The sequence below is a fragment of the Apis mellifera genome, linkage group LG8 (genome assembly GCF_003254395.2).
Source record: "Apis mellifera strain DH4 linkage group LG8, Amel_HAv3.1, whole genome shotgun sequence".
Lineage (NCBI taxonomy): Eukaryota > Metazoa > Arthropoda > Insecta > Hymenoptera > Apidae > Apis > Apis mellifera.
This window is the reverse complement of record NC_037645.1, coordinates 8,272,432-8,300,011: the sequence shown is the minus strand read 5'-3', so window position 1 is coordinate 8,300,011 and position 27,580 is coordinate 8,272,432. Positions and strand designations below refer to the sequence as shown.

At 29.3% G+C, this 27,580-nt stretch overlaps 2 protein-coding genes across 5 annotated transcripts; both read right to left on the bottom strand.

Annotated features, from left to right (window-relative positions):
- Positions 1-3,521: 3,521 nt before the first annotated feature.
- On the bottom strand, positions 3,522-21,849 carry LOC411276 (hybrid signal transduction histidine kinase D). Of its 4 annotated transcripts, XM_016913724.2 has the most exons (5): positions 20,826-21,845; positions 15,603-15,771; positions 6,518-6,821; positions 5,522-6,379; positions 3,522-4,939 (listed from the first exon to the last, which is right to left on the bottom strand). In XM_016913724.2, exons 3-5 carry the CDS (start codon positions 6,811-6,813, stop codon positions 4,270-4,272), a joined length of 1,824 nt encoding a protein of 607 aa, XP_016769213.2. In that variant the 5' UTR covers positions 6,814-6,821; positions 15,603-15,771; positions 20,826-21,845; the 3' UTR covers positions 3,522-4,269. The 4 variants fall into 4 exon arrangements, with proteins under 4 accessions (XP_016769213.2, XP_026297935.1, XP_016769212.2 ...); XM_026442150.1 differs by lacking the exon at positions 15,603-15,771 and having other exon boundaries at positions 5,522-6,358; positions 20,826-21,849; XM_016913723.2 differs by lacking the exon at positions 15,603-15,771.
- Positions 21,850-22,074: 225 nt separating this feature from the next.
- On the bottom strand, positions 22,075-25,594 carry LOC408969 (aminoacylase-1). The gene is made up of 5 exons (XM_392498.7): positions 25,436-25,594; positions 24,257-24,426; positions 23,430-23,933; positions 22,828-23,118; positions 22,075-22,757 (listed from the first exon to the last, which is right to left on the bottom strand). The coding sequence occupies exons 1-5, from the start codon at positions 25,530-25,532 to the stop codon at positions 22,614-22,616; spliced, it is 1,206 nt and encodes a 401-aa protein (XP_392498.1). The 5' UTR covers positions 25,533-25,594; the 3' UTR covers positions 22,075-22,613.
- Between the last annotated feature and the right edge of the window lie 1,986 nt (positions 25,595-27,580).

Sequence of the window (27,580 nt, the reverse complement as noted above, 5' to 3'; positions counted from 1 at the left end):
AATATAATAAGTTAGTATAAAAATATTTAAAATGAGTATTAATATTAATATAATATAAGAATAAATAATTTTATTTCAAATATAGTAATAATATAAAAAATTTAACATTAGATATTTAGAGAAAGAAAAATCTTTAGAATAAGATAAAATTATTATTACAAGGACTTTATTTCAATTATTCAGTTTAAGATCAATTTCAATATTATATTATTATTTAGGAAAATGTAAAAAAAAAAGGATACTTATTTGTAAGTATACTATTATTTGTAAAATATACTATAAACTGTAAAATGCATTTCTCAACATGTTATTATTGAATCTTCTCATTGCACATATACATTATTGTTACAAATTACTCTGCATCTACACGAGTGTTACATGTACTAATAATATCGTATAGAAATATTACAAACAGGTACAAAAGCTAAACTACTTTCTTAACATATGTTTCCTTAGTTAATTTTTTATGGATTATAAATATAATCATTCACTAGAATTTAATTCTTTATTCATAAATAACTTTTAAAATTAAAAAATACTATTATGTTATTTAATTATTTTGTTTCATTATATGGAAAAGTGGAAGAAATTTCCTAAATTAAGAGAATAGTCATTGTAATTTTTAATAACTTTAAAATGCTTTTATATATTTTATATTTTTTTTATGAAAAATAAAGGATTAGAAATTTTTTCAAATGGAATGCAGATTCTGCACAAATAATTTTTTAATAATAGGATTATTATATATTCATCACAATGGATATATTATTTGTATGTATGTACAGTGTTCGTTTCATTTTTTAATTTAAAAATTTCATTATTATTCTCCAGCTGTTAGAAATAATTAATTTTTTTAAAAATTTATTTTAGGGGTAAAATATTTTATTATTTTTATAAATTTGCTACTCAGCTGGTGAATCATAATACTTTCTAAGTTATGTAAAAAAAACTTGATCAATCAGATCTCTAATTTATCATATATGTATATATAAATATATATATATTATCAATTGTGCAAAGAGATCGTTAAAACAGTGGTTAAGATTCTGTAATACTTTAACCACTAATTGGCAGTGATATTTTGGATTTTTTATATTTCTCACTGATCGCAAAAAGAATAATACAATATAAATTTTAAAGAAAATTATTTTTCACAACCAAAAACGCGCAAGCACAATTTTTATACTACAAATATTAATTTATGTCATATTACAATGTATTTTTATTTGTATTATAAAGATTTTACATTTCAACTGAAGTTTAATTAAAGTTTAAGAAAAAAATAAAAATTTACAATTTTTATTTTTAATTTCCTCATATAAAAAACTTAAATTATTGATTTTACCATCATTAAAAATTTTTCTACTAAAAATTTGATGATAAAATAATTTCTATTCAATTTAAAAAAATATTGAACAATTCTGTTATATAAAGTTTAACCATATACTATTTCTTACAATCAATGAGAATACTTTTGCAATAATACTAAGTTTTTTAAATGTGGATTAGTTCAAGAAGATTATATTATTTATATGCGCGTGTACAAAGTTTAATTACAAAGAGTCTAAAAAACTGACTTATAGATGTTTTTATTTATATCATTCGATTCTCACAGCACCTACCGCTGAAAATGCATTAAAAAAATACATCCATTGTTATTATGGCATTCTTCAAGGTGTACATGAGCCAAAAAATAATATTTAACATAAGATTTTTTTTTTTTTTAAGAGTAATATTTACCCGTCTGTCGAGATCAGATTGTGTATTAAATTAGATCATTTAACTTTAGTTAAATGATTAACTAAAATAACGAAATAATTCTATATTGACTTAAAGTATTAAGTCTATATAAGACTTAAAAATATTGAAAAAATGAAGTGATGAATTTATATTAAATATTTTAATATTAATTTCTACAAAACGTTCATTTTCTTGTTAAAAACTTAGAAATCTATTTTCTATTATGTTTTTCTCTCTTTAAGGAAATTCATGCTGTTATAAATCATGTAGCTCGATCGAAATCCATTCAATAATCATTTGTTACAAATAAAAAGAAAAATATTTACAGTAACTGTACAAAAATATGTTCATGAAGTAAATTTTTTACAATCAACAGAAAAAAGTACATACAAGTTAAATATAAGTTTAGATAGATTCTAATACGATTGGTCCCATGTATCGAATTCTTATCGTTTTTTCTTTTTTCTCTTTTATTTTCTTTTTTTTTTTTTTTTTTTGCAGAAAAAAAATAAAGCCTTTGTACACCTTAAAGTAACATCTTACAATATCTTCGTGAGACGAAGCCATTTGTGTAAAACTAGTTTGTAAAAAGACGATATTCGTCATTATTTACAGGTTTCGATCGAATCTACTTGAAACATTTAAGACTTATATAAATAAAATTTTTTAATTTGTTATACGTTTATATCATTTTTTTTTTATAAATTCATAAAAATGTAAAAACAAATTTCTGTATTTATAAAACACACCTGAGATAAACGTAAATTTTATAAATCACTTACTAATATCATTTAACTGGATATTAGTTCAAAGATATATTAAAATTCAAAGAATACATCAAATGAAACACACATGATAATATTATCTAATTAATGCTAATTAGATTTACAAACCTAAATTATTTTAATATATTTTACTAATTTTTTAATGTAGCTATATATATATATATGAAATATATATGTCCTAAATATAATTTATATTCCATCTTTTATATTTTCTCTGGTGTGTTTTTATAATCATATAATATCAAAATTTAGTGACTTGCGCGCAATACTTAAAACAACGAATGATAGAAATATGTTTTGTATATTAAATTTTACAGAGAAAAAAAGAAACGAGCACAATTAAGTAAGATATTTCCCTTTCTATTCTTGAATGACTAAAAAATATATATATAGTCATTACTTAAAAAAATAATTACACGTTCGACGTGAAAGTTACCTAGTTCCACTGGCCTAAAACTGAATATCAAGGAACGTTTCAATACTAAACTTAGATTAAAAAAAAAAAATACATATATATATATATATGTACATATATATATACATATATATATATATATAGAAGCAATGAATAAGATGAAAGAAAAAACACGATATTTTGTCGAGAAACTTAAGATACTGAATCAGGTATACGATTTCCAACTGTTTCTACATATGCTACAAAATTTTACAAATCCAAATCCTCCTATAGCTGTCTCATCTTTGTACTCTACCTGGTTATGCGAATCTAAGTAACTTCATATTTGTCAGGTATACAATTGCGTAAAAATTTACAATTATTACTTAGTCCAGCAATGTATAAAAAAGTATAATACATCAGTCTGGCCACTTGCTGACCAAAATACTTATCGATCTATACTGTTATCTAACGCCTTATTTTTTCTTTCTTTTTTCTCTCCCTTTCTCTCTATTTGCTTGTATTTACTCATTTGTATTTACTCACAAATCAATTATACATATTATTAAAATTGTTCGAAAAATCATACATATTTGTATCTACTTCGCATATTAACAAAAAAAAAAAAAAAAAAAAAAAAAAAATATTATATACTACGAGTCATCAAATTCTACAATTGTGATGAATGTAATTGTCATCGATCGCTATCAGTAGAAAATATTTGAAGTTATTTTTCAAAAATTTTTCTTTGTTTCAAAACACTGAGAAAATTTTAGATATTATTAAATATTATTAAATTAGGTGAAATAACGTAAGAAAAACCAGATAATGTATAAATGAATATATAGAAAGTATTATTTATTTTTAAAGGGCTTGTGTATTATCGATCTAGGGAATTGTCTAGAAGTGAAGATTTTTAATGTAAAAATTATGATCATGATTGTTACATAATAGCAATCGAGCATTAGTAGAAAAATAGAAAAAGATGTGACTTATAAAATAAATTCTTTAGATCATAGGACTTCTCGACAATTCCCTTAATAATCATTATTATAATACAAAAGTCATTTAATCTTATAGTATTATTTAACCCTAATATTCTATTGAAAATCTATTTTCACTCATTTATAAACTTATTTTATAAATAAATGAAAACATTTACATAAAATAGAATATCAGGGTTATTAAAGGTCTTAAGAAAAATTATACAAAAATAAAATAAGTTAAATAGAGAATTTTTTGTGACTTTTTGTCAAATATTTTCTCTCTGAAGCATTATATTTGTCGATTTATCTATAGCTATAGATACGTATAAAATTGGTAATTTATAATTAGATGATAAATCTAAACTTAATCGATTTTAAGAAATGAGCTGTTTCCTGCACCAGCTCGTACAAGAAGAGGTGTTTTTCTTCGTGAAGTAGTCACAGGTTGGTACACGTAATTTCCTTGTATTGCACCGGTTAACGTTTTTTGTCTTTTCGTACCGGAATTAAGCTCGTATTCAAATGGTTCTTGTTTTGAAATGTTTAAATGCATGTGTAATGCTTCTTTATTGTCCTCGATATCTATCTCATCATATAAATGCTCATGAATGTCTATATCACAATCCTGACTGCTCTCATCATAACTATCTGTCACTGAATTCGCAGTTATGTGACCGTGAATAGATTCTTCATACGTTGTGCTTTCTTCAACTGCTTCATCACCTGAACTTTCTGTTTCTTCAGATACATCACCACTGCCTGCATATTTCATCTCACCTCTTTCAAGCAATTCCAAATGGTCTGGATATATCATTGCTTTTTTGATAGCTAAAGGATCTTTTCTGGACCATTTTTGTACTTCTTCATCCATCTTTGCTACTTTTGCTGGATTAATAGCCCACAAGCATCCTTTTCTCTGATTTCCATTTCCAGCAGGCTTTTCGATTTTTTCAAAGCACTTGTTTAATGATAAATTGTGTCTAACTGAATTCTTCCAACCATTTGGTGCAGTCTTGAAATATGGAAAATGCTCGCTGAAATGAAATATAGACTAAATTATTATAAGTAATTTTGTAATTTCTTTAAAAACATTTTTAAATGATTTTATTATTATATTTTATTATTAATATTATAAATAAAATAAATATTTGAAAAAAAAATTGTTAACATCAAAGTATTATTATAACAATAATATAATACACGAATTAGAAGAAGGAAGAATAAAAACTTGTTAAACAAGGAACAAAATTTACATTTTCTATGGGGACTGTACCCTAGCACGCACCTGGTGCTCCAGGGGCCCCATACAAAATGGCAGCTTCCCCCTTGTGTAACCTGGGAATAAAGAAGGGAGGACAATTCTTTTTCCCCTCATGGGTTAAGCACCAGAGGGGTTTCAACCAGCCCTTATCCTTCCGGCCAAATGGTCGAAAATAAGCGGCTGGCGATACATCGTTTGTTACAAAAAAAAATCTATTCTATTATATTTTACAAAAAAAAAATGTTAATGCTCGAATTTTATCAAACCAGTCTCCTTCTTTTTTTTTTTATAAATCTCTCCCTCTCTCCAAATTTATTTTATTGAGTAAAATAATATAGTCCCAATTTTAACTTACCACATAAAATTGTAAATTTCTGAGACCGGTAGAGAGCCTGTCTGGCTATTTTTTAACGCCATCGCAATCAGGCAAGAGTAAGAGTAAGCCGGTTTAGGATACGGTTTGTCATCATAGTCTGATAGATCGAATTCTTTCTCCCTTTTCACTGTACCGATAGTGGTGGATCCTTGATTGATGTGCACGTTGTTATTGTAGATCTGTTTCCGCACGTGTTGCGGCATCTGGTTGGAACTCTGTAACACTTTGAAGTTCTGGATCCTGATGCCAGACATACCGTTTATTTTCGGGGTGGTCTGTGCCTTCGTATATTGCGGGGATGTCATTTTAGCAGCTGATATTGAGATCGTTTTCGACTTGGACGGTGTCACCGACTTCGACACTTCCTGCTCATCCTCGGAATCCTCCTCGTCGGTTTCCGTTATATCGTTTTCATATTGTTCCGTCTCGGTATCGTTCTCGATTTCGTTCTCTTGTTCATTTTCATTTTCGTTTTCATTCTCGTTCTCATTCTCATTTTCGATCTCATTCTCATTCTCGTTCTCGTTCTCGTTCTCGTTCTCATTCTCGTTCTCATTCTCGTTCTCGTTCTCGTTCTCATTCTCGTTCTCGTTCTCATTCTCGTTCTCGTTCTCGTTCTCGTTCTCATTCTCGTTCTCGTTCCTTCTGTAACGTCCTCTACCTTCTATCTCTTCTTCGAAATCAATTTTCTCTTTCATATCTCTTTTCGGTGAAAATGAAAAGAGTCGTTTGTTATTATTCGGAGTAGGACTTCGAAGCGCCATGTGCGGCATCACCGAGTTAGGATTTACCATAATGGAGGCAGCGTCGCTCCCGCTAAGGTCAAGATTGAAATTACTGAAATTAAGAAGAAAGTCATACCAATCTTTTAGAAAAAATTGTTTCTCTTTTTTTTTTTTTTTTTTTTTTTCTTGAAAGAAACGTTATCACATTCTTATATTATATCTCTGACTTGACTATAGAAAATTACAACACCTGTTCGAGCTATTGCTGTTCCCGTTAAGCAAACTGGTGGATCCGAACCATCCGCTAAGATCATTTTGACACCCAATAGGATCATCGTCCATTTCCAGAGCGGACATGTCGGTGAAATTGAAGCCCAGCTCCGTGTGCCCGCCGATAACGCCCTCGATTTCGCATTTGATATCGACATCGAGCATCTCTTGCAACGATAAACTATCCGTACCGAGATAGTAATCCATCGTGAGCCAAGGGTCCCGCGTCGGTCCCTGAACCAGCTCAGTACCGTGTCTGCTCTCCGTATCCAACATTCACCTGACTAAAATATAAAAAAAAATTACTAATTTTTATAATTGATAACATGCTTATGAATATCATTCAATCAATTTTTCTTCGAGAAGAGAAAAATCGAGAATTAATCGATCATAAAAAATTGCTTTATATCGATTTCATCCTGATGAATGCCCGTCTTAATTCCATCGATATCCTTTACATATATATTATATTTAATAAAATTATATTTCAAATGAAAAGCTCGTCGAAAAATAAATCAAGAGGGTACATTCATCTTTAGTTTTTTCTAGAACGACGAGAATGAATCCAAAATACCGTGGATAATATTTTGACAAAAGAAGCGAATAAATAAATTTCGACGATTTTATCAGATCTAAGGATCATCCTCACGATCTGTTGTGAGCAAGGCCAATAGATTCTCGACCGTGTCCGTACCCGCGTGACCTCGCGTGTGCGCGTTTGTGTGTGTGTGTGTGTGCTATGGTGTACACAGTGTGTACGAGCGTGCAACGAGGATCTTGAACCCACAACCGGCTTGTGGGTGTGACTGACTCATAGTACTATAGTCGATTTACTATAGAACGCGTGGACTCGTAGTATATGTCCCCTGTGCCCGCTGCTCTCTTCACCCAGCCCCACTCTTGCTCATTTAACTATTCCACTCACAATCAACCCCTCTTTGTTAGCTTCGTTCCGCGCCGTCGAGCTCTCTCTCTCTCTCTCTCTCTCCCTCTCCCTATTCTCGTCCATTCTTTCTCTGTCCCTCAGTTCTCTATCCTCCTCAATTAACTCGTTCTATCTCTATCTAGTTCGAGACTCGAAGGAACCCGGTTCGTTGTAGTATTTGATCCTTCTTCGTTCACCAGTTCTCTCATTTCATTTATTTATTTAGGATCCTAACCTTTCCTCGATTATTATTAATTATTTTTTTTTATATAATTTTAAACTAATTTTCCTAATGAAATTATGCATTTCAATGTATATATATGTATTATTAATGTTTGTGTTAATTATCATCAATATCTTCATTTCCTTTTCCTTCCCGTGTATTTAATATTTCTTTACCGAGAACTTTCATCCTCCTCTACTCGCACGTCTCTTTTCAATCTGTGCTGCCTCGACGAGCAACAAAGAAACAAAGCTCGAACGTGGCCCAACGAACAAACTAAGTAAGTATTTATATTAACTCGAGTTCGCGTGCAAAATTCTTCAATCCACTGCTCTAAAAGTAACCAAATTATCGTCGGTTAACGACAGTTAACGAACTGTACGAGTAAATCGATATATATAATACGAGGAGTATCTGTTAAAATAAGGAAAGATTATAAAATAATTAAATTTTGAACGCGTTTACAAATTGGTCGAATCGAATCGAAAAATTCGTTTCGAAAAAAATACTTTCTGCGCGCAAAGTGAAAAGAGTTGGCCGGTTGGATTATCGGCCGTGGGTAAAAAAGAAAAGAAGCGAAAAGAAAAACAAACAGAGAACTGACCCTGCTCGATGTAACTCCCATCGTGGAGTGGCCTTTACGCGGCACGAGACATTCAAGTCTCTACGTGACTGAACGATATATTCTTAGACGTGGAAGTGTAATGGAACTTTGCTCGATATATACTTTATATACGCCGCGGCTCGCGGGTATAAAGAAGCTTCTGAACCAACACCTACATTTTCCTATTAATAATCCGTTCGCTCGCTCGCGTGGAAATAAATATACAAAAAAATCGAAAATATTCAAGAGAGAAAAATTAGAGGAATAGAGGAACGTTCGTTCTTCAACTTTCTCGTTCTTCTGTGAACTGAAGAAATCGAATGCATGAGAAAATACTGTAAATACCGCGATCCATTTATAAACGTTATTACGAACGTTTACGTTTTCGAACGTTTGGAATTCCATAAAATCTAAAATATAATCACGATATTTGAGAAATTCCTCGAACCGAAAACGAATTGTTATTTTTATCGTTTTATTATTTTCTTGTTGAAGAGTATAATTTCTTCAAGTATATCGCTATAAATATGAGAAAAATACTTAAAGGAAAAAAAAAAACGTTAAATTTTGCAACGATTGCGAGCGAAAGAATTTCAACAGCACTATATATATATGTGTTCGCGGTCTGGTAACAAAATTTCCACGTATCTCGCGGTTCTGAAGCTAGTCTGGTCGATGAGAAAATGGAGCTGGGAAATGGGAAAAGAAGATGAGCAAACGTCAGACGTAGGTCATCGACCTGTCGAGAGCAACAAACGGCAGCATTTATAAAACGATAAGTTAATCTCTCTCTCTGAATGAGAGTTATTTCGAGGAAAAAAAAAGTTTTAAAATTCTAAAACAAGAGGAGATTTATTGCACAGCGTTCCACACATCTGTTCGAGATTGAAACGAGTTTTCATTCAAAAAACTCTTGTTTTAAAATTAGCTTACAAAAAGGAATTCTTTTGTAAATGCAAATGAAAAAAAAAAAATGTTAATTTTACTTAATTACACGAGATATCTTATCGAGGAGATACGCATTACACGCGATAATCGTTCGGATCGTAGTCTTTTTTAACGCGCCGGAGATAAATTAATTTCTGAATGGAAATTCCTGAGAGAGGGGGGGAGAGGGAGAGGAAAAAGAGGAGAAATCATGAAAGAGACGGAAAGAAAAACGAGGCAGACACGTTTGACACGCAATCAGACGATGGCGATGGGCGCCACATGTCGAGTGCATCGAACATTTTAGGCAGTAACACAACAGACTTCAAAATCGACGAGATTAAAACGGTCAAGGACCCAAGATTATTACGCGTCGAGGTCGTAAGGGTAAAAAGATCGATTTCTCTCAAATGTTATCTTCTCATCTTTAAATTTTTATCATTATAAATATAGAATAAAATCGATGACGTTTTACAGAAGAAAAAAAAAAAACAACTAAAGACAAATTTGATTGAGAGATTGAGAGATGGGTTAAAATTAATGGTAAATATCTCGATCGTTAATAAATATAATCTTGGTCACTCCTCAGTGTCCCTGATATAAAAAGAAAGATATAATGGAAATATAATCTTGAAAAAAAAAACGCTTGCTTGCGTAATAATAACATCAAGTATCAAATAATCGTTCCACTAACAGTTGAACAACAGAAAGAATTCGACGATTAATCATCATATGTTTTAAGAAATAAATATACCGGTGTGTGCAGAGATATAACGTGGACATAAATTATCATATTATATTATAGCGGAACAAATGATGCCACGATAACATTTTTTTTTTTTTTTTTATTTTTCACCGACATTCTGCATTCGAAACATTTTTAATTTTTGAGAGATTGAATTTGCTAGATTTGAATTTATAATCTATAATATATTTCTTTCTAGACTATTTTAATTTACTATTATACCGATAAGGAAGATAAAGCAAAATTTAGAATGGGGGAGTTTTGTAATTGTTTTTGAATGGCTAAAATCTGGAATTTCAAAAGAAATGTAAAAGATAAAGCAAAATTAAGAATGAGGGAATTTTGTAATCACTTTTGAATGGCTAAAATGTAACTGTAAAACCTGAAGAAACTAAAATGAATGAATTTAATAATGGAATTTCTATTGGATTAAAAAATTTAATATCTTTTGATGGTCATATTATATTAATTTCAATATTTGGAGAAATTGATGAATGAAAAAGTGTTCAGAAGAATGAGATAAAAAAATATTAATTCTGAGATGATAAATAAAATTCTAAATTTTAAAAAATTAACAATAAAGAATGTACTTGTATACTTTGAAATGTTCTTTCTCAAATAATATCTTGAAATCATAATCTTATAATTAACGTTGAATTAATTATATTTAAAATTATTAATATTGAAATTGATCTATAAATTTCAAATTGCTGTTCTGACTAATAAATTTATTAATCTAAATGATAAAATAATTGGTCTATTTGTAATTATATGAAATGAAATTTCAAAAGAAATGTAAAAAAAATCCTTAGAATTTTGGCACATTGATTAAGACCAAATCTGCAGAACAGCAGTCATAATCTTATAATTAATGTTGAATTAATTATGTTTAAAATTATTAATATTGAAATTAATTTATAAATTCAAATTGCTATTTTGACCAATAAATTTATTAATCTAAATGATAAAATATTTGGTCAAGGTCTATTTTTAACTGTATGAAATGAAATTTCAAAAGAAATGTAAAAAAAATCCTTAAGATTTTGGCAGATTGATTAAGACTATTGAAATTAATCTATAAATTTCAAATTGCTATTCTGACCAATAAATTTATCAATCTAAATGATAAAATAATTGGTCAAGGTCTATTTGAAATAATTGTATGAAATGGAATTTCAAAAGAAATGTAAAAAAAATCCTTAGAATTTTGGCACATTAATTAAGACTATTGAAATTGATCTATAAATTCAAATTGCTGTCCTGACCAATAAATTTATCAATCTAAATGATAAAATAATTGGTCAAGGTCTATTTGAAATAACTATATGAAATGGAATTTCAAAAAAAATGTAAAAAAAATCCTTAGAATTTTGGCACACATTGATTAAGACTATTGAAATTGATCTATAAATTCAAATTGCTATAAATTTATCAATCTAAATGATAAAATAATTGGTCAAGGTCTATTTGAAATAATTGTATGAAATGGAATTTCAAAAGAAATGTAAAAAAAAATCCTTAGGATTTTGGCACACATTGATTAAGACCAAATCCGCAGAACGGCAGTATTATAATTTTATGCGTGGCCATTTGCGGTAAAAGAAGGGTCCTCGAAAATTGTATCTTGTTCGTGCAACAGGATAATCTTTCTCCCTCGTTGCCTCTTAAAGCTCAAGTTCCGAGAAGGGTCCTCCAGCGATAGACGATCCTAAGACCCTGGAGCTATTCAACCTGAAATCCTTCGCAGGTCGTAAAGGGCTCCTTCTACACATCTACCTCTATTTCTTTCTAGTCAAACGATCCACGAGATTTTCCTCCCTTGATGAGTTAACTTATCTCTCGCTCTCGATTTAGAAGATCCTCTAAAATTATATCGAGTTTTATAACTTTTCAACATTTCCCTGCACAATCCTCGCATGTAAGTAAATGAACATGGACGTAACTTGAAACTTTCTAAAAATGATTATGATCCAATCCTTCCGCAAAGGTAACGAGGACTATTACGCATCACGTCCACTTGGCAATAAAATAAATATTTCTAAAAGTATCCATTTTCCAATAGTCAAGATCAACAAACTTTTCTCCATTATATACATATACATACATTTCTCTTAATCATAATAAATTAATCTGAAATCAAAGCAACCGTTAAATTACAAATGTACAATTCCAGAAAAAGAAAAGAATGAAGAAGATATATTAAAAATCAGAGACATATTTTTACATCTTCCTAATCTTCGTTAATTAAAGTGCTTAGGGTGCATATATTTGCAAGGAAGATGTGACAGTGGTGGGTGTGAGCGTGCAGCGTTGGTGGTTAAAAGGGTTAAAAGAGCGGCAGCGACGTTGGAACGACGTAACAACGCTATAAAACTCAACTCGAGCACGATAACTCCTCCGCGTTACAACAATCGACGAGATTTCCCTTTCACCAGCCTTTCTGTAACTGTGTGCGCGTGCACACAGCCGCGCACTGTGTTTATGTATTGCCTGGAACACACCTGACGAAATGTCTGTGTGGCAAGGCGTTGCAATTGATAAACTCAAAGGAGGGGCAGCAGGAGGAAGATGATCGGAGGGGAAGAGAAGATCTGGATCTATCTCTCCCTCTGGAAAACTCGAATGAATTACGAGAAGAACGAGCTCGTCAAGTTTTACATACTCGATTCGTATCTCTTCTGATATCTGCAAAAAATAATCATCGATATAAGAAACCGGACTTCGATGCTCATAAATAAGTTATATGGAAGGAAAAAAAAATGGTGTAGTTCGAATTCGACTAGTCGAACGAGTTTGATGAACTTTCTTTTGGAACCAGCGTCGTTAAAAAGAAGTCAATGTCTAACAGGTGAAGAAGAGAGAGAGAGAGAGAGATATCTTTCCGAAAAGGATTTCTCCAAAAACAGTTTCCTGTTAGTGATATAAGAAACTGGTTGAGCAAATATTGACCTTAAGATGTAAACGTGCCGTCGACGAGATACATATTTCTTATCGCAGAAAGCGGCCATAACTACGCTGCTTAATCGTAAGAATATCATAAATATTCCGCGAAACCGTTTATCACGATAAAATGTATTACAAATAAAGTATCAAAGTATTAATATTATTTTTAAAAATAAAACCCAATGGAAATTTTTCTAATATTTTCTAAATATCGTAAAAAAGGAAATGGGGGGGAAGAAAAAAAAAATTTTGATTTTTAACGCGATATTTATATCTTTAACGCGAAATAGGAGGGAAAAATAATTTTTATAAATATTGAGAGGAGGCAAAGTCGGCCAATTGACGGTGTAGGCTTGCGTGCACGTAAAACGGCGGGATTCTTTGTGATCGCTTCTCGAGAACCGGTTTGAATCGTGCAGAAGAGGGCTTATGAAGTGAGTCGAATGTGAATCGTGTTCGTCTAATAAATGAACTTTTGTCGACCAGTTCGATAACAACGATGTACGAGTTTTCAGTCTGATGTGACAAACCGATAATATATATATATATATATATATATTATATTAATTATATTACACGCACAGAAAATTTCCAAAACTTTGAATTAACAATTTTTTTTTAACAATAATTCTTTTACGTGATTTTTACGTGACATCAAAAATTATAAATAAATTTAAACTGAGACTAACTGTATGTTTATGATCGGTCAGAAAATTTCCAAAATTTTGAATTAACAATTTTTTTTTAACAATAATTCTTTTACGATTTTTACGCGACATCAAAAATTATAAATAAATTTGAACCGAGACAAACTGTATGTTTATGATCGGTCAGAAAATTTCCAAAATTTTGAATTAACAATTTTTTTTTAACAATAATTCTTTTACGTGATTTTTACGTGACATCAAAAATTATAAATAAATTTGAACCGAGACAAACTGTATGTTTATGATCGGTCAGAAAATTTCCAAAATTTTGAATTAACAATTTTTTTTTAACAATAATTCTTTTACAATTTTTACGTGACATCAAAAATTATAAATAAATTTGAACCGAGACAAACTGTATGTTTATGATCGGTCAAAGCGAGGATAGGATTAATTTATGAAATATGAAATCAAATATCAAATGATTTATAATGAATAAATCATTTTACAACTCGATTCTAATCTTCTTCGTCCGTTCTTTCATTATTTTATGTACGTATCACGAGATTTTATTAATCGTATATTTTATCATTACACTTTAATTCGTATTTCGTCCATTCTACATTAAGTAGTGGTAGATATCGTTCCTCTCTCTCTCTGTCTCTCTGTCAACAAGTTCGTTCGAACGAAAAGACGATGTATTAACATCGTCTATAAATTTACAATGCCAAATACAGTTCGGCATGTTTTTATTCTTGCCTGGTATTACTTCACAACGGCAGCCAGCTGCCGAGAACAGTCAATTTCATTACGTGTCGTCGAACTCTGCAGCTGTATTTTCTTGCTGTATGCTCTCGCGCCCTTCTCATCGAGCTTTCTCCCCTTGCTGTTGGCGAAAATTCGACCTTCAACTTTTCCACTCATCCTAATCTTCATTCCAACTTTTAAACTTTGCTCTCAATGATGGAAAAAGAAAAAAAAGTTATTAATTTGTGATAAAAAAAATATAAATTATAAAAGAAAGAATCTCAAAGAATCGTTTCGAACACTGAGAAAATTACTATACCATCTTCAAATTTGTATTGCAATAAGAATTCTAAATCTCGAAAACAAATCCTCTGGACGAAGGAATACGATTCGATCCAGGGAAAAGGATTGGAAAAAAATCGCCGATTTTTGTGGTATTAAAAATATAAATTATAAAAGAAAGAATCTCAAAGAATCGTTTCGAACACTGAGAAAATTTTACTATACCATCTTCAAATTTGTATTGCAATAAGAATTCTAAATCTCGAAAACAAATCCTCTGGACGAAGGAATACGATTCGATCCAGGGAAAAGGATTGGAAAAAAATCGCCGATTTTTGTGGTATTAAAAATATAAATTATAAAAGAAAGAATCTCAAAGAATCGTTTCGAACACTGAGAAAATTTTACTATACCATCTTCAAATTTGTATTGCAATAAGAATTCTAAATCTCGAAAACAAATCCTCTGGACGAAGGAATACGATTCGATCCAGGGAAAAAAGGATTGGAAAAAAATCGCCGATTTTTGTGGTATTTGCAGAGGTACAGGTGTAAAGGCTGGATATCCCTTTGTTCTCGAAACTACCATTACAGACAGGTAAGAGAAAAGAGTCGAAGCGTGTCGGACGGCGGAAGTCTTTCCTGGCAGGTAGCTACGAATTTTTAGCACTGGTTCAATTCCTCGGGCTTTCTCATGCTTCGATACCCCATCCTTTCTCTCTATTATTCTTCATTAATTTCTTTTTTTTTCCTCATTCTCTTATCGATGAACTTTTGAAAATTTCAGCGAAAGAAATTTTACATTAATTTTATTACAGTGAGCGTGAAAAAGAATTTTTTCTTCTAAACAGTGTAAATAAGGGGGAGGAAGGGAGGGAACATTGATAACACGTTTAACAGAAAAACGAAGAAGAAACCGTCGATCTTTCTTTTAACGTTTGTACGCGTGAATTTCACGGCCGTGAAAACGCAAGACATCTCGCAAGGATCTCGGATCTTTTTTCCCATGGCCGCGGTGCTTACCGGCTACTTCCTCAACGGGCCACACTTCCGCCGATAATGTTCATGACCTGGACTCCCCGAGTCTCCCCGAGACGACGTTACATTTTTTTCTCTCCTCTCCGCCGTTGTATGCAAATAGGTCACGCAATTTCTCTCCCCTTCTCATATGCGTCTGTGCAACCTGATGACCCTGATGGAATTATTATTCGAGTAAGTTTTCGAAGTCATCATCTTTAAAAAGGATACAAAAAAATGAATTTTTTTTTTTTTAAATGCTTCGAGCTCAGCCATCACTATCCGAAGCTTCTTTAAGCGACGTTTTTCTTATTTTTAGGAGAGATTTTTATCGCTACATCGAAGTAATGCGGGATAGCCAGATTAATTAAATATTCTTAATAAGCAAAATATCGACGTTTAGGAAAGAAAATTCATCAACGAATCGCATTGTTTTGAGTAATTTCGTCTTTTTCTTTTTTACGATCTTTCTTCCATCAATCAACGCGACGATCTTTTCGAGGGAAAGTTTATTTTTTTAATTCGCGCGGTTGTTGATGGATAATTTTAAAAAAAAAATAAGGTATCGAGTAAAGGTCATCGATTAAATAATCCGTAAGTGTTTCTTTCTAATGATCTTGATGATTCGTCGATTACCAAGACCGCTTAATAAAACACTTGAGAAAGTGATGCTCTTTCCTTCGAGCTCTCTATTCGTTATATAAGACGTAAAAAAAAAATTTAAACAAGGCCATATATAAACCGAGAGCAATAATGCTCGACGCGTGAACGAGTATTATACGAGCAGCTTCAATAATGCTTCTTCTCGGTCACACGTAGCCGAAATATATATATTTTATAATGAAAGGTCGGGTCTAGCTTACCAGATACGAAACAGTTTACAAAAACATCCAAAGTTGGGTTCACGAAATTTTTGACCTACGAAATTACCGTTAAAATTTTTCTATTTCCTCGAGCAATGGGATTCGTGATTTCGTCGAACGTGACGAGAATATCAGTCGAAGAAACGAACAACAGCATTTGGAATCCTGTGAAAATTATCGTGGACAATTTTCTTATTACTCGGAGATTCAATTTAATTCGAAATTCAATATTATGGAAGAAAAAAAAAAAAATATGAAACTTATTGAAAAATAATAAATGCTGCGAGTATTCAATGTAGCATATAGTTTAAAGATTAAAGATAAAAATATTTTATTCGAAGAAAAATGTGAAAAGAAATTACAAAATAATTCATAGGGAAATGTTATAAACAAATTACGAATAAACTATTATTGCAAATAGCACGAGGCAGCGAGGAACATTGGTTTCCGGTGACATCATTTTCAAGGCTGTGAAATAAATACACGCGAATGCATGCTTGATATCGAGTGAAACAACACGAAAGTGTTCTAAAGAAACGAAGATGCGTATACCGATCTGACCTCTACTGTGTTTCCTCCTCATACGATTTTCGCGCTATAAAGTTAGAAGAAACGAGAGCACAGCTGGCTTCTTTTTCCTCTCGACTCTAGAGAGACTAACCAACGAGGTCAATCAGACCAGTAAAAAGAGAGTAACGCGAAAAACTTTACACCGAGACGAGAAGATGAACTGCTTCCTTCTGCGCAACATAATCTTCGCTTTCCTTATCTATTTGCAAAAAAGATATCTTCTAAATAAAACTAAATCATCGTTTGGTTATAACATTAATATTTATGTTCGAGATATTTAAATTATTTCATTTTTTGCATTGATTATATTTTATTATATAATTACAACAATTTATCTTCCATAAGAATCGGTAATAAATGTTGAGTCAACGATTAAAAGAATTTAATTGCTTTTTTCTTTTTTTTATTTCCTCTCCGTTTACTAAAAACTACGTATTACTTAAATTAATAAAATAAAAAAAATTAAAGAGAAAATAAACAAACATTGGATGTTTTTCGCGAACGTTTGTCGACTATTCTAAATAATGTCAAGATTAACAGAGTGAATTTGGCTGGTATTAAAATGGAGGGGCGTATCCGAGTGCATAGAGAGAGAGCCCATAGTCTGGATCTTGCGATGGACCAACCGTAGAGATACGTATAGCTGTGTGCTCTCCTCTCCTACCCGCGCTTTTCGCCGAGTATCGATCTGATATCCCTGCCGCCAGTCGACCAGTGTTTGCGAGAGAGCTACGAGCGTGTCTGCACCCCCCTCCCTATCCCTACAGCCGTGTGCGTGTGCACGCTCACAAACGAACGATGAAGTTGGCGGTAGTAGTAGTGTATGGCTCGGTTCTTGCTTGCTGCAAGACAGTTTGAAAATGCATCAAGCCAGTCTTTCTTTCAGATACACTTTTTATTTCTGTCAATTGCCGTCATTTGACTTTAATCATTGGCATCAAATCATTCCTACGAGAGATTGATAATGAGATTAGATTATAATGTAATTTTCACTTATTCTGCGTTATAATATTACGAAGAGATTTATTAATAGTTCGAATATTGGTTAGAAATAGACGTCTGCGCGGTTGGAAATCCAATTTCGTACTATATACGTCATATATACGTTTTGCACAGAATCGACAGAAAAACAGATCGAACGCGGGAACGTCACGTACACGTGGACGTGTACCAATGGCAAATTGGCGCGAAAAAAATATCATTCTTATATTTATTGTTGCAATTATGCTCACGGTTAATCTTTTCTCAATCTTACAGACAGGTTAAAAATTACATTGAACGTGAATCGAAGAACGTAAATATAGGTTAAAAAAATAATAATTGAAAATAATAATACTAATAATATATACAAATGATGTGACAAATTATTCATCGATATAAACTTTAAGCGCTTTTAATTTAATTCGAATTACTTTCTATTTTACTTTCACCGAAGAGAACCGATTTAGTTTTCTGAAAAATTTCGCGTGTTACGTCGAATGGCACGCAATCTGCATTCGACAAAACGAATTTCTCTATATACGTTCACGACCTACAAATTGTTGTGTGTCATAATAACTACCGAAACGCAAGATCGATCCTTGATTTCGATTAAATAATTATTAGAAGAGATATAAGGACGCTGAAAATCAAAATATTCGAATCGAGCAAATATCTCATATTGATAATATTTGACCGTTTTTTCATAATATTTACCAAAGGTAATATAAACGTAAACGTAAAATTTGATATGTTAACATTGCTTAAAAAAAAAAAAAAAAACCAATGTAAACATAAGCGTAAAATCCGTCACGTTATCATTATTCTAAAAAATTGTATTACAAGTGTTTCACATGATAATAACAAAGGATCGAGATTATAAACATCACGTAAAAGAATAGTTCACGAACTATTTTTATAGTTATCTTTTCACATTTTTTTAATATGACTTTTTAATGTGTTTGAAAAAAGACTCGTTTCGTTTCTAAACAATCGAATCAAATGTTCATCTCAAACGAGTAAACAGAAAAAAAAATGAGATAAAAAAAAGATATTGAAATATATAATTACAATATTCTTATTAATTTACAAATAAAAATTCGTATTTATCAATTTCCTATTTTCCATATATCTCATTTAAAATATTTCTTTCGCTGTTTGGAAAATAAAATAATTACTAATATTTTTTTAAAATTTAAAATTAAAAAAAGAAATAAAAAAAAAAGTAGAGAAAAAAATATTAAATAAACAAAAAGCATTTGATAATATATGTTTCTTAATGACAAATAATCATTCGTGAATATGAAACATGGCGAGGTAAATTTCGGTTGAGCCTGTAGGATATTTCCTGCGGTGGGCATATGGCGAGGGGTAGGGTTCCCAGAAGGTTCCCACGGTCAATAGCTTTCGTGGCGGTGAGGCTTGAAAGTGCTCGAGGGGCCTTCCTTACTACTCGTTATTTGCAATATTTTCAAAAAAATCTTTTTTTCTAAAGACGATTCAATGAAAAACTGATAATTCATTTATGAACTATTTTTATGCATATTTATAGAAACAAAATTTATACAACAATATAACAATATATTTTTATAATAATATCATAAATATCTTTGCTTTACTTGAAAATTCATAGCTTATTTCTTATAGATGTTAATCTCCATTGAAAATGACCATTTTTAATTGCTATCCATGTTATTGATTATCTTGCAGTCAAGACGAGGGAAACTTTGGGTTAGCTTCGTTAATTATTTTAAGCGTACATTGCTTGTTACATTTATGAAAAACAATTTATTTTATTTTAATTAATAAATTTTAATTAATAAAAAGTCAACAACTGTTTATCATTAAATTTGTTTTATTATATTTTTGTTTAATTATTTTTGGTAATATTTTTTCAGAAATTCATACATAAAACGATATTATGTAATAAATAAATAATGATAAAAATAATAAACAGTATGTTAACCTGATTTGATATCCAATTGAAAATCAATAATAATTTATGTAGATTTCGTTCGAAATGAATATTAGAAATTATAAGTTGCTTAAATAGTAATTGAATTAATTTTTTTTTTTAATAAAAATGATTTATTAAATTAGAAAATCATTTTTGTGCACAATTATTTCCTTATATCATTCATGAATACAACAGTAAATCAAAATGATACGTAGTATAAGTGCAAACATGACATTGCGTACAGTGTATTGCGCGGCAAAACAATAGCTTTCATCACCGGAAATTCATATTATATCAGTAAGGTTTCCCGGTAATGCACTCTCTTCCCGCCGAAAGTTATATAGAGATCCATTAGGTCTATGATGAATCACTCATTGAGTTCGATTTGACATACAAGCCAAGTGATTGTTTATTTTTATGGAGCATTGTACGCTTAATAAATAATTGCCATGGTGATATGATCACGGCCGCCTACGCTACGAAATCGACGGAGCGCGGCAAATGTATGAATCTTGTGACCGATCATGAATTTATCGTATCTAAATGGCCTAAAAATACCGGTTACAGAGGTAAAAAAAATTCTCGAATCATCGAATTATTGGCAAATTAAGCGGACATTATTAATCGTCATTAATTAAATACGAATGTAAATATAGATATATCATAAAGCATGATAAACTCTATACAATGAAAAGTAGAAGAAAAAAAATTGGCGTTGAAAGCGTCATGACTGCCCCCTTGTACCTTGACACTCGAAAGCTACGATGGCTCGGCGGGCCGGCAAAGAACACAAAATATTTTTTCGTGATTTTTCGACAAGATTTGTATGAACGGCACATGATAAAACATAACAAGACCTACCGTATGTTTGACAATCCTTAAATCACGTCGTCCTCGCGGCCAAGCACCACTTTCACACATATATTTACAAGAGAATTATGCGATTTTTGGCAGCGACCATGTATAAACGGACACCGACACAAGGCCCCCTTTACGGAACTGAAGTAACGTTGACGGGAGGATAGTGAACAAAGACCACGCACGATTTCAAATTTCGTCCTGACGATTGGCCAGTAACGGTCACGTGGTTTTACCGCCCTCTCCTTATTGGTTGTTCAGTATGGGTTGTGAAGACATTTTAAACGATGTGCTTATACACATGGCCGACCAAGGGATATGTACAAGGAAATTTTATTTCTTATTTTTATATAGAATTATTATTTTTGTTGAAAATAACTATTTTTTGGAAATAGTTATTTATTAAATTATTAATGATAACGATAGATAACTGCAGTATATATATTATGAATGATAACAATTACACATTTTCTCCCTTACCTTCCTCACTTCAAAATGGCCGAATCCAAACAATATATGAAAAATCAGTTACTGTTATTATGTTTATTTCAATATATTTTAATTTCATATGTAACTTAAAAAAAAATTCCTATTTTTTGTCATTCTTTGAAAACAAAATATTTTACAACATATACTGATTGCACGAAAATTTTTTATGATGAGAGATGAAAACATTGGACGAGCCCATCATTCTAATAGAGAGGGGAGGGCGGTAGTTATCTTAAAAATGAAAAATAGCAATAATAGCACGAATACATACATACATACATACATACATACATACATATATACATACATATATATGTATATATATATGATTTTAACATGAAAAAAATTTAATACAACATTGTTATCCCGTAGAATGGATTTTTAACTTACTGTCTCAAATTAAATAATAATAAAATATATTAGTACAGATATATTTTTATAAAATTTCAATTAAAATAAAATTTTCGATACCATTAAGATTAATAGACGACTTTTTCAATATATTTACTCTATTATACATAAAAATATATTATTGTAATGTAAATACGGTTTTTGTTATAAGTTTTAAAATGGAAAAATATATTAATATAAAATGATAAATGATTATTTAAACTATAATATATATGTATTATAGTTTAAATAATCATTTATCATTTTATTAAATAATATATATTATTGTTATATATGTAATAAAAATTTTTAAAGTAAATTTTATGTGAAAAAAATTTAACACCTTTACAGAAATCATCAATTATAAAATATGTTATATACAATTACAAAAAATATTTTGTGTACTATATTTCTTGTACTATTTTGTACTTGATTTATAAAAAGATTTCATAATAAATATTAAGTTATACAAACTCATTAGAAAAATCCATAAATACACTTTTTAATACCTGATTTAAATCAGTTTTGTTCCTCTTGATGAGATTTTCTTTTCCATATTGTTAGAATATATCATTCGCATTGATATTCTTTTAAAAACTTGTTTTCAATTATTTTCTAACTACCAGAATTGACCAGAATGTGTTGAAATAATGAATTTCATTGAGCCATCATATGATTATATTAATTTTTCATTTATATATTAAACATTTTTCTTTTATAGTTATTATTTAGTAATTTTATATATTTATATAAATATATATAACATATATATAAATTATATTTTTATAACAATTATAAATTTTAAAATTTATGTAACATTTTTAAACTTATGCATTATTGCACTAGATTGTTTATTTAGTTTACCATATTTTTATATATTATTAAAATATTTTTTAAATTTAATATGTTGACTTAGACATTTGCTACTGCTGCTATTATTTTCATATATATTTCAATACCTTTTAAGAAAATGTCTTTATTCAAATATTCATCATGATCATGAAGGAGTATTTTAGTTTTATTCATGGGTGAAAAACCAATAGCAGGAATTCCAACCTGGAATAAAAAATAATTCTTAAAAAAATAATGTATTTAAAAATAATTTGTAAAAATAGAAAATTGTTACCTGTCTTATATATCGACTATCAGTTCCACCTGGAAAAATTCCTATTTGTAATTGTATTGCAAGATCATCACAAGCTTTTTTAAAAGCAATCCAAAAAAGATTAGAATCATCAAGTTTTGTATTTTCAACTTTAGGATTTTTTTGTTCAAATGAATATGTAACATCAGAACCAGCTTCTTCACACCATTTTTTAATCATAGCTTCAAATTCATTATGATCAACAGAAGGATCAAGTCGACAATCGAAAATTGCTGTCAAGCAAGGAGGTATAACATTTGGTTGTACGCCACCCTGAAATAAATTATTTTTTGTATATATAATTAATATAATATTATAATATATAAGTGTAACAGTATAAATTTTTGTTTTAATGTTTTTACAATTTACAATAGTAAAATAATTAATATTTAAAATAATAATTATGATACTACTATATTTAATTATTATTAAAATACTTACTGTGTATATTTTCCTATATGAACAGCCATGTAATTTTTTAAATAAAGTTAATTATATTTTTTCAATAATTTAATTAAAATGTTTAAAATAATATAATATATAATAATTATGAATTAAATAATAAATTTCAAAAGTTTATATACCTTCAATAATGTTAAATTTATACTTGTAATATCACCAAGCTGTATTTTTGGATCTTCCAATTTTGCTTTCTCCTTAGCTCTAAAATCCATAAAACGATCAATTATGACTCTTATTTTTTCTCCAGCTGTATTATCTAATAGAAGAGATCCATGACCTGGATTGCCTGAACATTCTATTACAACATGCCAAATTGATCTCTCTCCATAAAACATAAAAAAACTTTCTTCAGGCGAAGCTACACCTTCATCTAATGCAAAACCAATATTTAAAGCTTGGAAGTCTTTTGTATGTACAAAATCTTCCATGCCAAGAACTCCTCCTATTTCTTCATCTGGTACAAAAGAAATATGAATTGTTCTTTTAAAACGTTGTCCAGTAAGTTTCATACGGCGAATTGCTTCCAAATATTGAATTCCAACACATTTCATGTCTTGACTACCACGTGCATATATGTTTCCTTTTTCATCTATATGAGCATCAAAAGGAGGATAAGTCCATTTATCCTAAAAATTTTTCTTTATTAATTATATATATTATAGATTTATTAATTTTTTTCCTTCAATTCAACTCCTCAGATTTGACTGTGTTATGTTAACTTATATTGTTTCATTTATCGGTGAAAATCATTTTACTTTTTTTTTTCAAAAAATTTTTTGATACTTTTACTTTTCAAGATATTTTTTTATATCATTTAGAATTATATTAAAGACATTTAAAATAAACAATTTATAGGATACTATATTAATATCAATTTTGCAATCTTTCAATTTAAAATTTGTCATGTCTAAGGAGTTAACTAATAAATATGAATAATTATGATATATACTTCAAAAACAGGTACAACATCCATATGACTATTTAATAAAATAGTTGGTATTGATGGATCTATGCCTATCCATGTGAGAACCACAATTGGTTTTTTTGGGTCAACATAGTATATTTTGAAAGGTAAATCAAGAGACTTTGCCTGTTTCTCAAGAAAAGCGACACAACCATCTGTAAAATAAAAATATTAAATTAATATTGGTAATATATATTAATTATAATAATTTTAAAATTCTTTTTTTTAATAATATATAGATTTCTATATTTTTTTAATCCAAATATAAGTTACTTCATTATTTTTGAAATTTTCAAAACTGTTTTCTGATTTTTTGTTGTTCTGGTTTTAATGTTTCATATAAAAAATAATTTTATTTTTTGCAATGATTAACATCTTCTATAAAAAAACTACTATTATTACTATTATACCTATTAGAGAATAACAATCATTACAATATAACTATACTAATATATTATGCAATAAATTATTTATAGCAAAAATATCATTTTTTAATAATTGTTTATTATTAGTAAACTCAACTAATTCAAATAGATATAAAAAATGAATAAGGCAACAAAGTTTAAGAGAAATTACTAATTATGTACAATTTAGGTCAATCAAGAATCATGCTTAAATAACGATTAAGTCATTAAATTTTCATTTTTTCGGGAAATACAACAAAGTAGAAAAAATAATTTCGCAGAAGCTTAAAATGCCTATTGTCATCTCAATGAAAAAATATAAAAATAGAAATAACATTCCATACAGGGTGGGGCATGCAATGGCTGGGTAGCGTCTCCGACGCTTCAAACTTGGATCGTGGTTGAGCTAACTAAAAGATTCTCTGTCCTTCTGCAGAAACGTGCGAGCATTGTGAATTAATCAATTAAGATTAATATGTAAAAATAGGGGTTCTATATTGCATGAAAAATGAATGATTTGTTTAAAAAGGAAATGATCAATTTCGTCCCGGTATGCAATATGTGTGCACGATTTTTATGTACGATAATCACATCCTTAAAGATATATATATATATATATATATATATATATATCTATCTATGTATATATATATATATATATATATATATATATATCATGTGAAATTCAAAAACTATTCGCATTGTTTATCATAGCAAATGAATTAGAAATGCTAAAAATTTAATATCTCAAATTGCTTACCATAATTAACGTTTGGTTGAACCGATGGTATACGTAAGTATTCACGAAAATTTTCTACAGCTGTTGCATCCAACTGAACTTGGGACGACAAAGACATTGCGCCGTCTGCTGATCGTCGCGTCGGACGCCGCTGAGTCGACTGTCATAGCAGACGCCTGCCGCTTGTGCTTGTCTCGACCAATTGCGGTGATTATTAGCGATGACGTAGACGAGAATCGATCAATCGAAACGCGCGAACAGAGATAGCGGGTTTGCGAGCGTTTCTTTGAAAAAATAGACAGTAGATTAGAGATTACAAGTTCTGGAAAATTTTCGACCGTGATAAGAAAACTGACAATTAATTTATGATAACGTCTGTATACGAAAATAGGTTGACTCCGGTATCAGATAATAACGAATAAAATAAATAAGAAATAATTGGGAGACAATTTTTTTTAGAATCATGTAGATATATGAATACAAAAGAAAAAGGTACACAGAATAAAAGAATTTTAAGACTTGTTAATTCGTAAAATGTATTCCGATTTATTAAATTTCATGTATGCCTAAATATGAGCTCTTTACACGTTACGCCATAATATTATATTCATATAGAGTTTGATATCGAAGAACTTGTTACATTCATTAATCGATAGTACGAATTAAATTATTATACAATATAGAATATAATGCAACGTGGCTAATAACTAGGCACATACATGTAACAGTGAATTGCAAATAAAAAAATTATGTATTTCGATACTATTATAAAGACGAACTCTTTTTTATATATATATAATTATATATCTACATATAATTATATATATATATGTATATATGTACATACAATAATATAATAATAATAATAAAAATAAGAAATAATAATAATACTAATAATAATAATAAAATAATATTAATAATAATGGTAATAATGTTAATAATAATAATAATAATAATAATAGTAGTAGTAGTAGTAATAGTAGTAGTAGAAGTAGTAGTAGTGATAGTAATAGAAGTAATAGTAGTAATAGTAGTAGCAATAGTAATAGCAGCAGCAGCAGCAGTAGTAGTAGTAGTAATAGTAATAGCAGTAGGAGTAATGGTGGTAGTAGTAGTAATACTAATAGTAATAATAGTTAATAATAATAATAATAATAAAAATAATAATAATAATAATGGTGATAATGATAATGATGAAGAAGAAGATCAAGAAGAAGATGATAGTAGCAGTAGTAGTAGTAGTAGCAGCAGCAGCAACAGCAGCAGGAGTAGTAATAGTAGTAGTAGTAGAAGTTATAGTAGTAGTAGTACTACTAATAATAATAATTAATATAATAATAATAATAATAATAAAAATAAGAAATAATAATAGTACTAATAAAATAATAATAATAATGATAATAATAATAATAATAATAATAATAATAATAATAATAATAATAATAATAATAATAATAATAATAATAATAATAGTAATAGTAGTAGTAGTAGTAGTAGTAGTAGTAGTAGTAGTAGTAGTAGTAGTAGTAATAATAATACGTAATAATAATAATAATAATAATAATAATATAAATAATAATAGTAATAATGATGACAATGATTATGATAGTGACAATGTTAATGATTATGACAATAATAATACTAATAACAACAACAACAACAACAACAACAACAATGATAATAATAATAAATAATAGTAATAATAATAAAAAATAATAATGATAATGATGATGATGATGTTGATGATAATAATAATTGTAACACTACTAATAATAACAATAATAATAATAACAATAATAGTAGTATTAGCAGTAGCAGTAGTAATAGTAGTAGTAGCAGTAGTAGTAATATTAATAGTAATAGTATTATTAGAAGTAGTAATAATAGTAGTAGAAATAATAGTAATAATAGCAGCAGCTGCAATAATAGTAATAGCAATAAAATAATAATAAAATAATAATAATAATAATTGTAATAAGAATAGCAATAATTGTAATAACAATAATAATAATAATAATAATAATAATAATAGTAGTAGAAATAATAACAGCAGCAGCAGCAGTAGCAGGAGCAACAGCAGCAGCAGCAGCAGTAGTAATAGTAATAATAATAGTAATAATAATAATAATAAAATAATGTTAATAATAATAATAATAATTATAATAA

Excerpts from the sequence above, each read along its gene's own strand:
- LOC411276 (XM_016913724.2), bottom strand. The coding sequence starts at position 6,813 with ATGTTGGATACGGAGAGCAGACACGGTACTGAGCTGGTTCAGGGACCG. Across the intron at positions 6,380-6,517 it reads AACAGCAATAGCTCGAACAG|TAATTTCAATCTTGACCTTA; the intron begins GTGTTGTAATTT and ends TCTTAATTTCAG. Across the intron at positions 4,940-5,521 it reads GAAATTTACAATTTTATGTG|CGAGCATTTTCCATATTTCA; the intron begins GTAAGTTAAAAT and ends ATTTCATTTCAG.
- LOC408969 (XM_392498.7), bottom strand. The coding sequence starts at position 25,532 with ATGTCTTTGTCGTCCCAAGTTCAGTTGGATGCAACAGCTGTAGAAAAT. Across the intron at positions 23,119-23,429 it reads TAAATTTAACATTATTGAAG|GGTGGCGTACAACCAAATGT; the intron begins GTATATAAACTT and ends AATTTATTTCAG. Across the intron at positions 22,758-22,827 it reads ATAGTCGATATATAAGACAG|GTTGGAATTCCTGCTATTGG; the intron begins GTAACAATTTTC and ends TTTTTATTCCAG.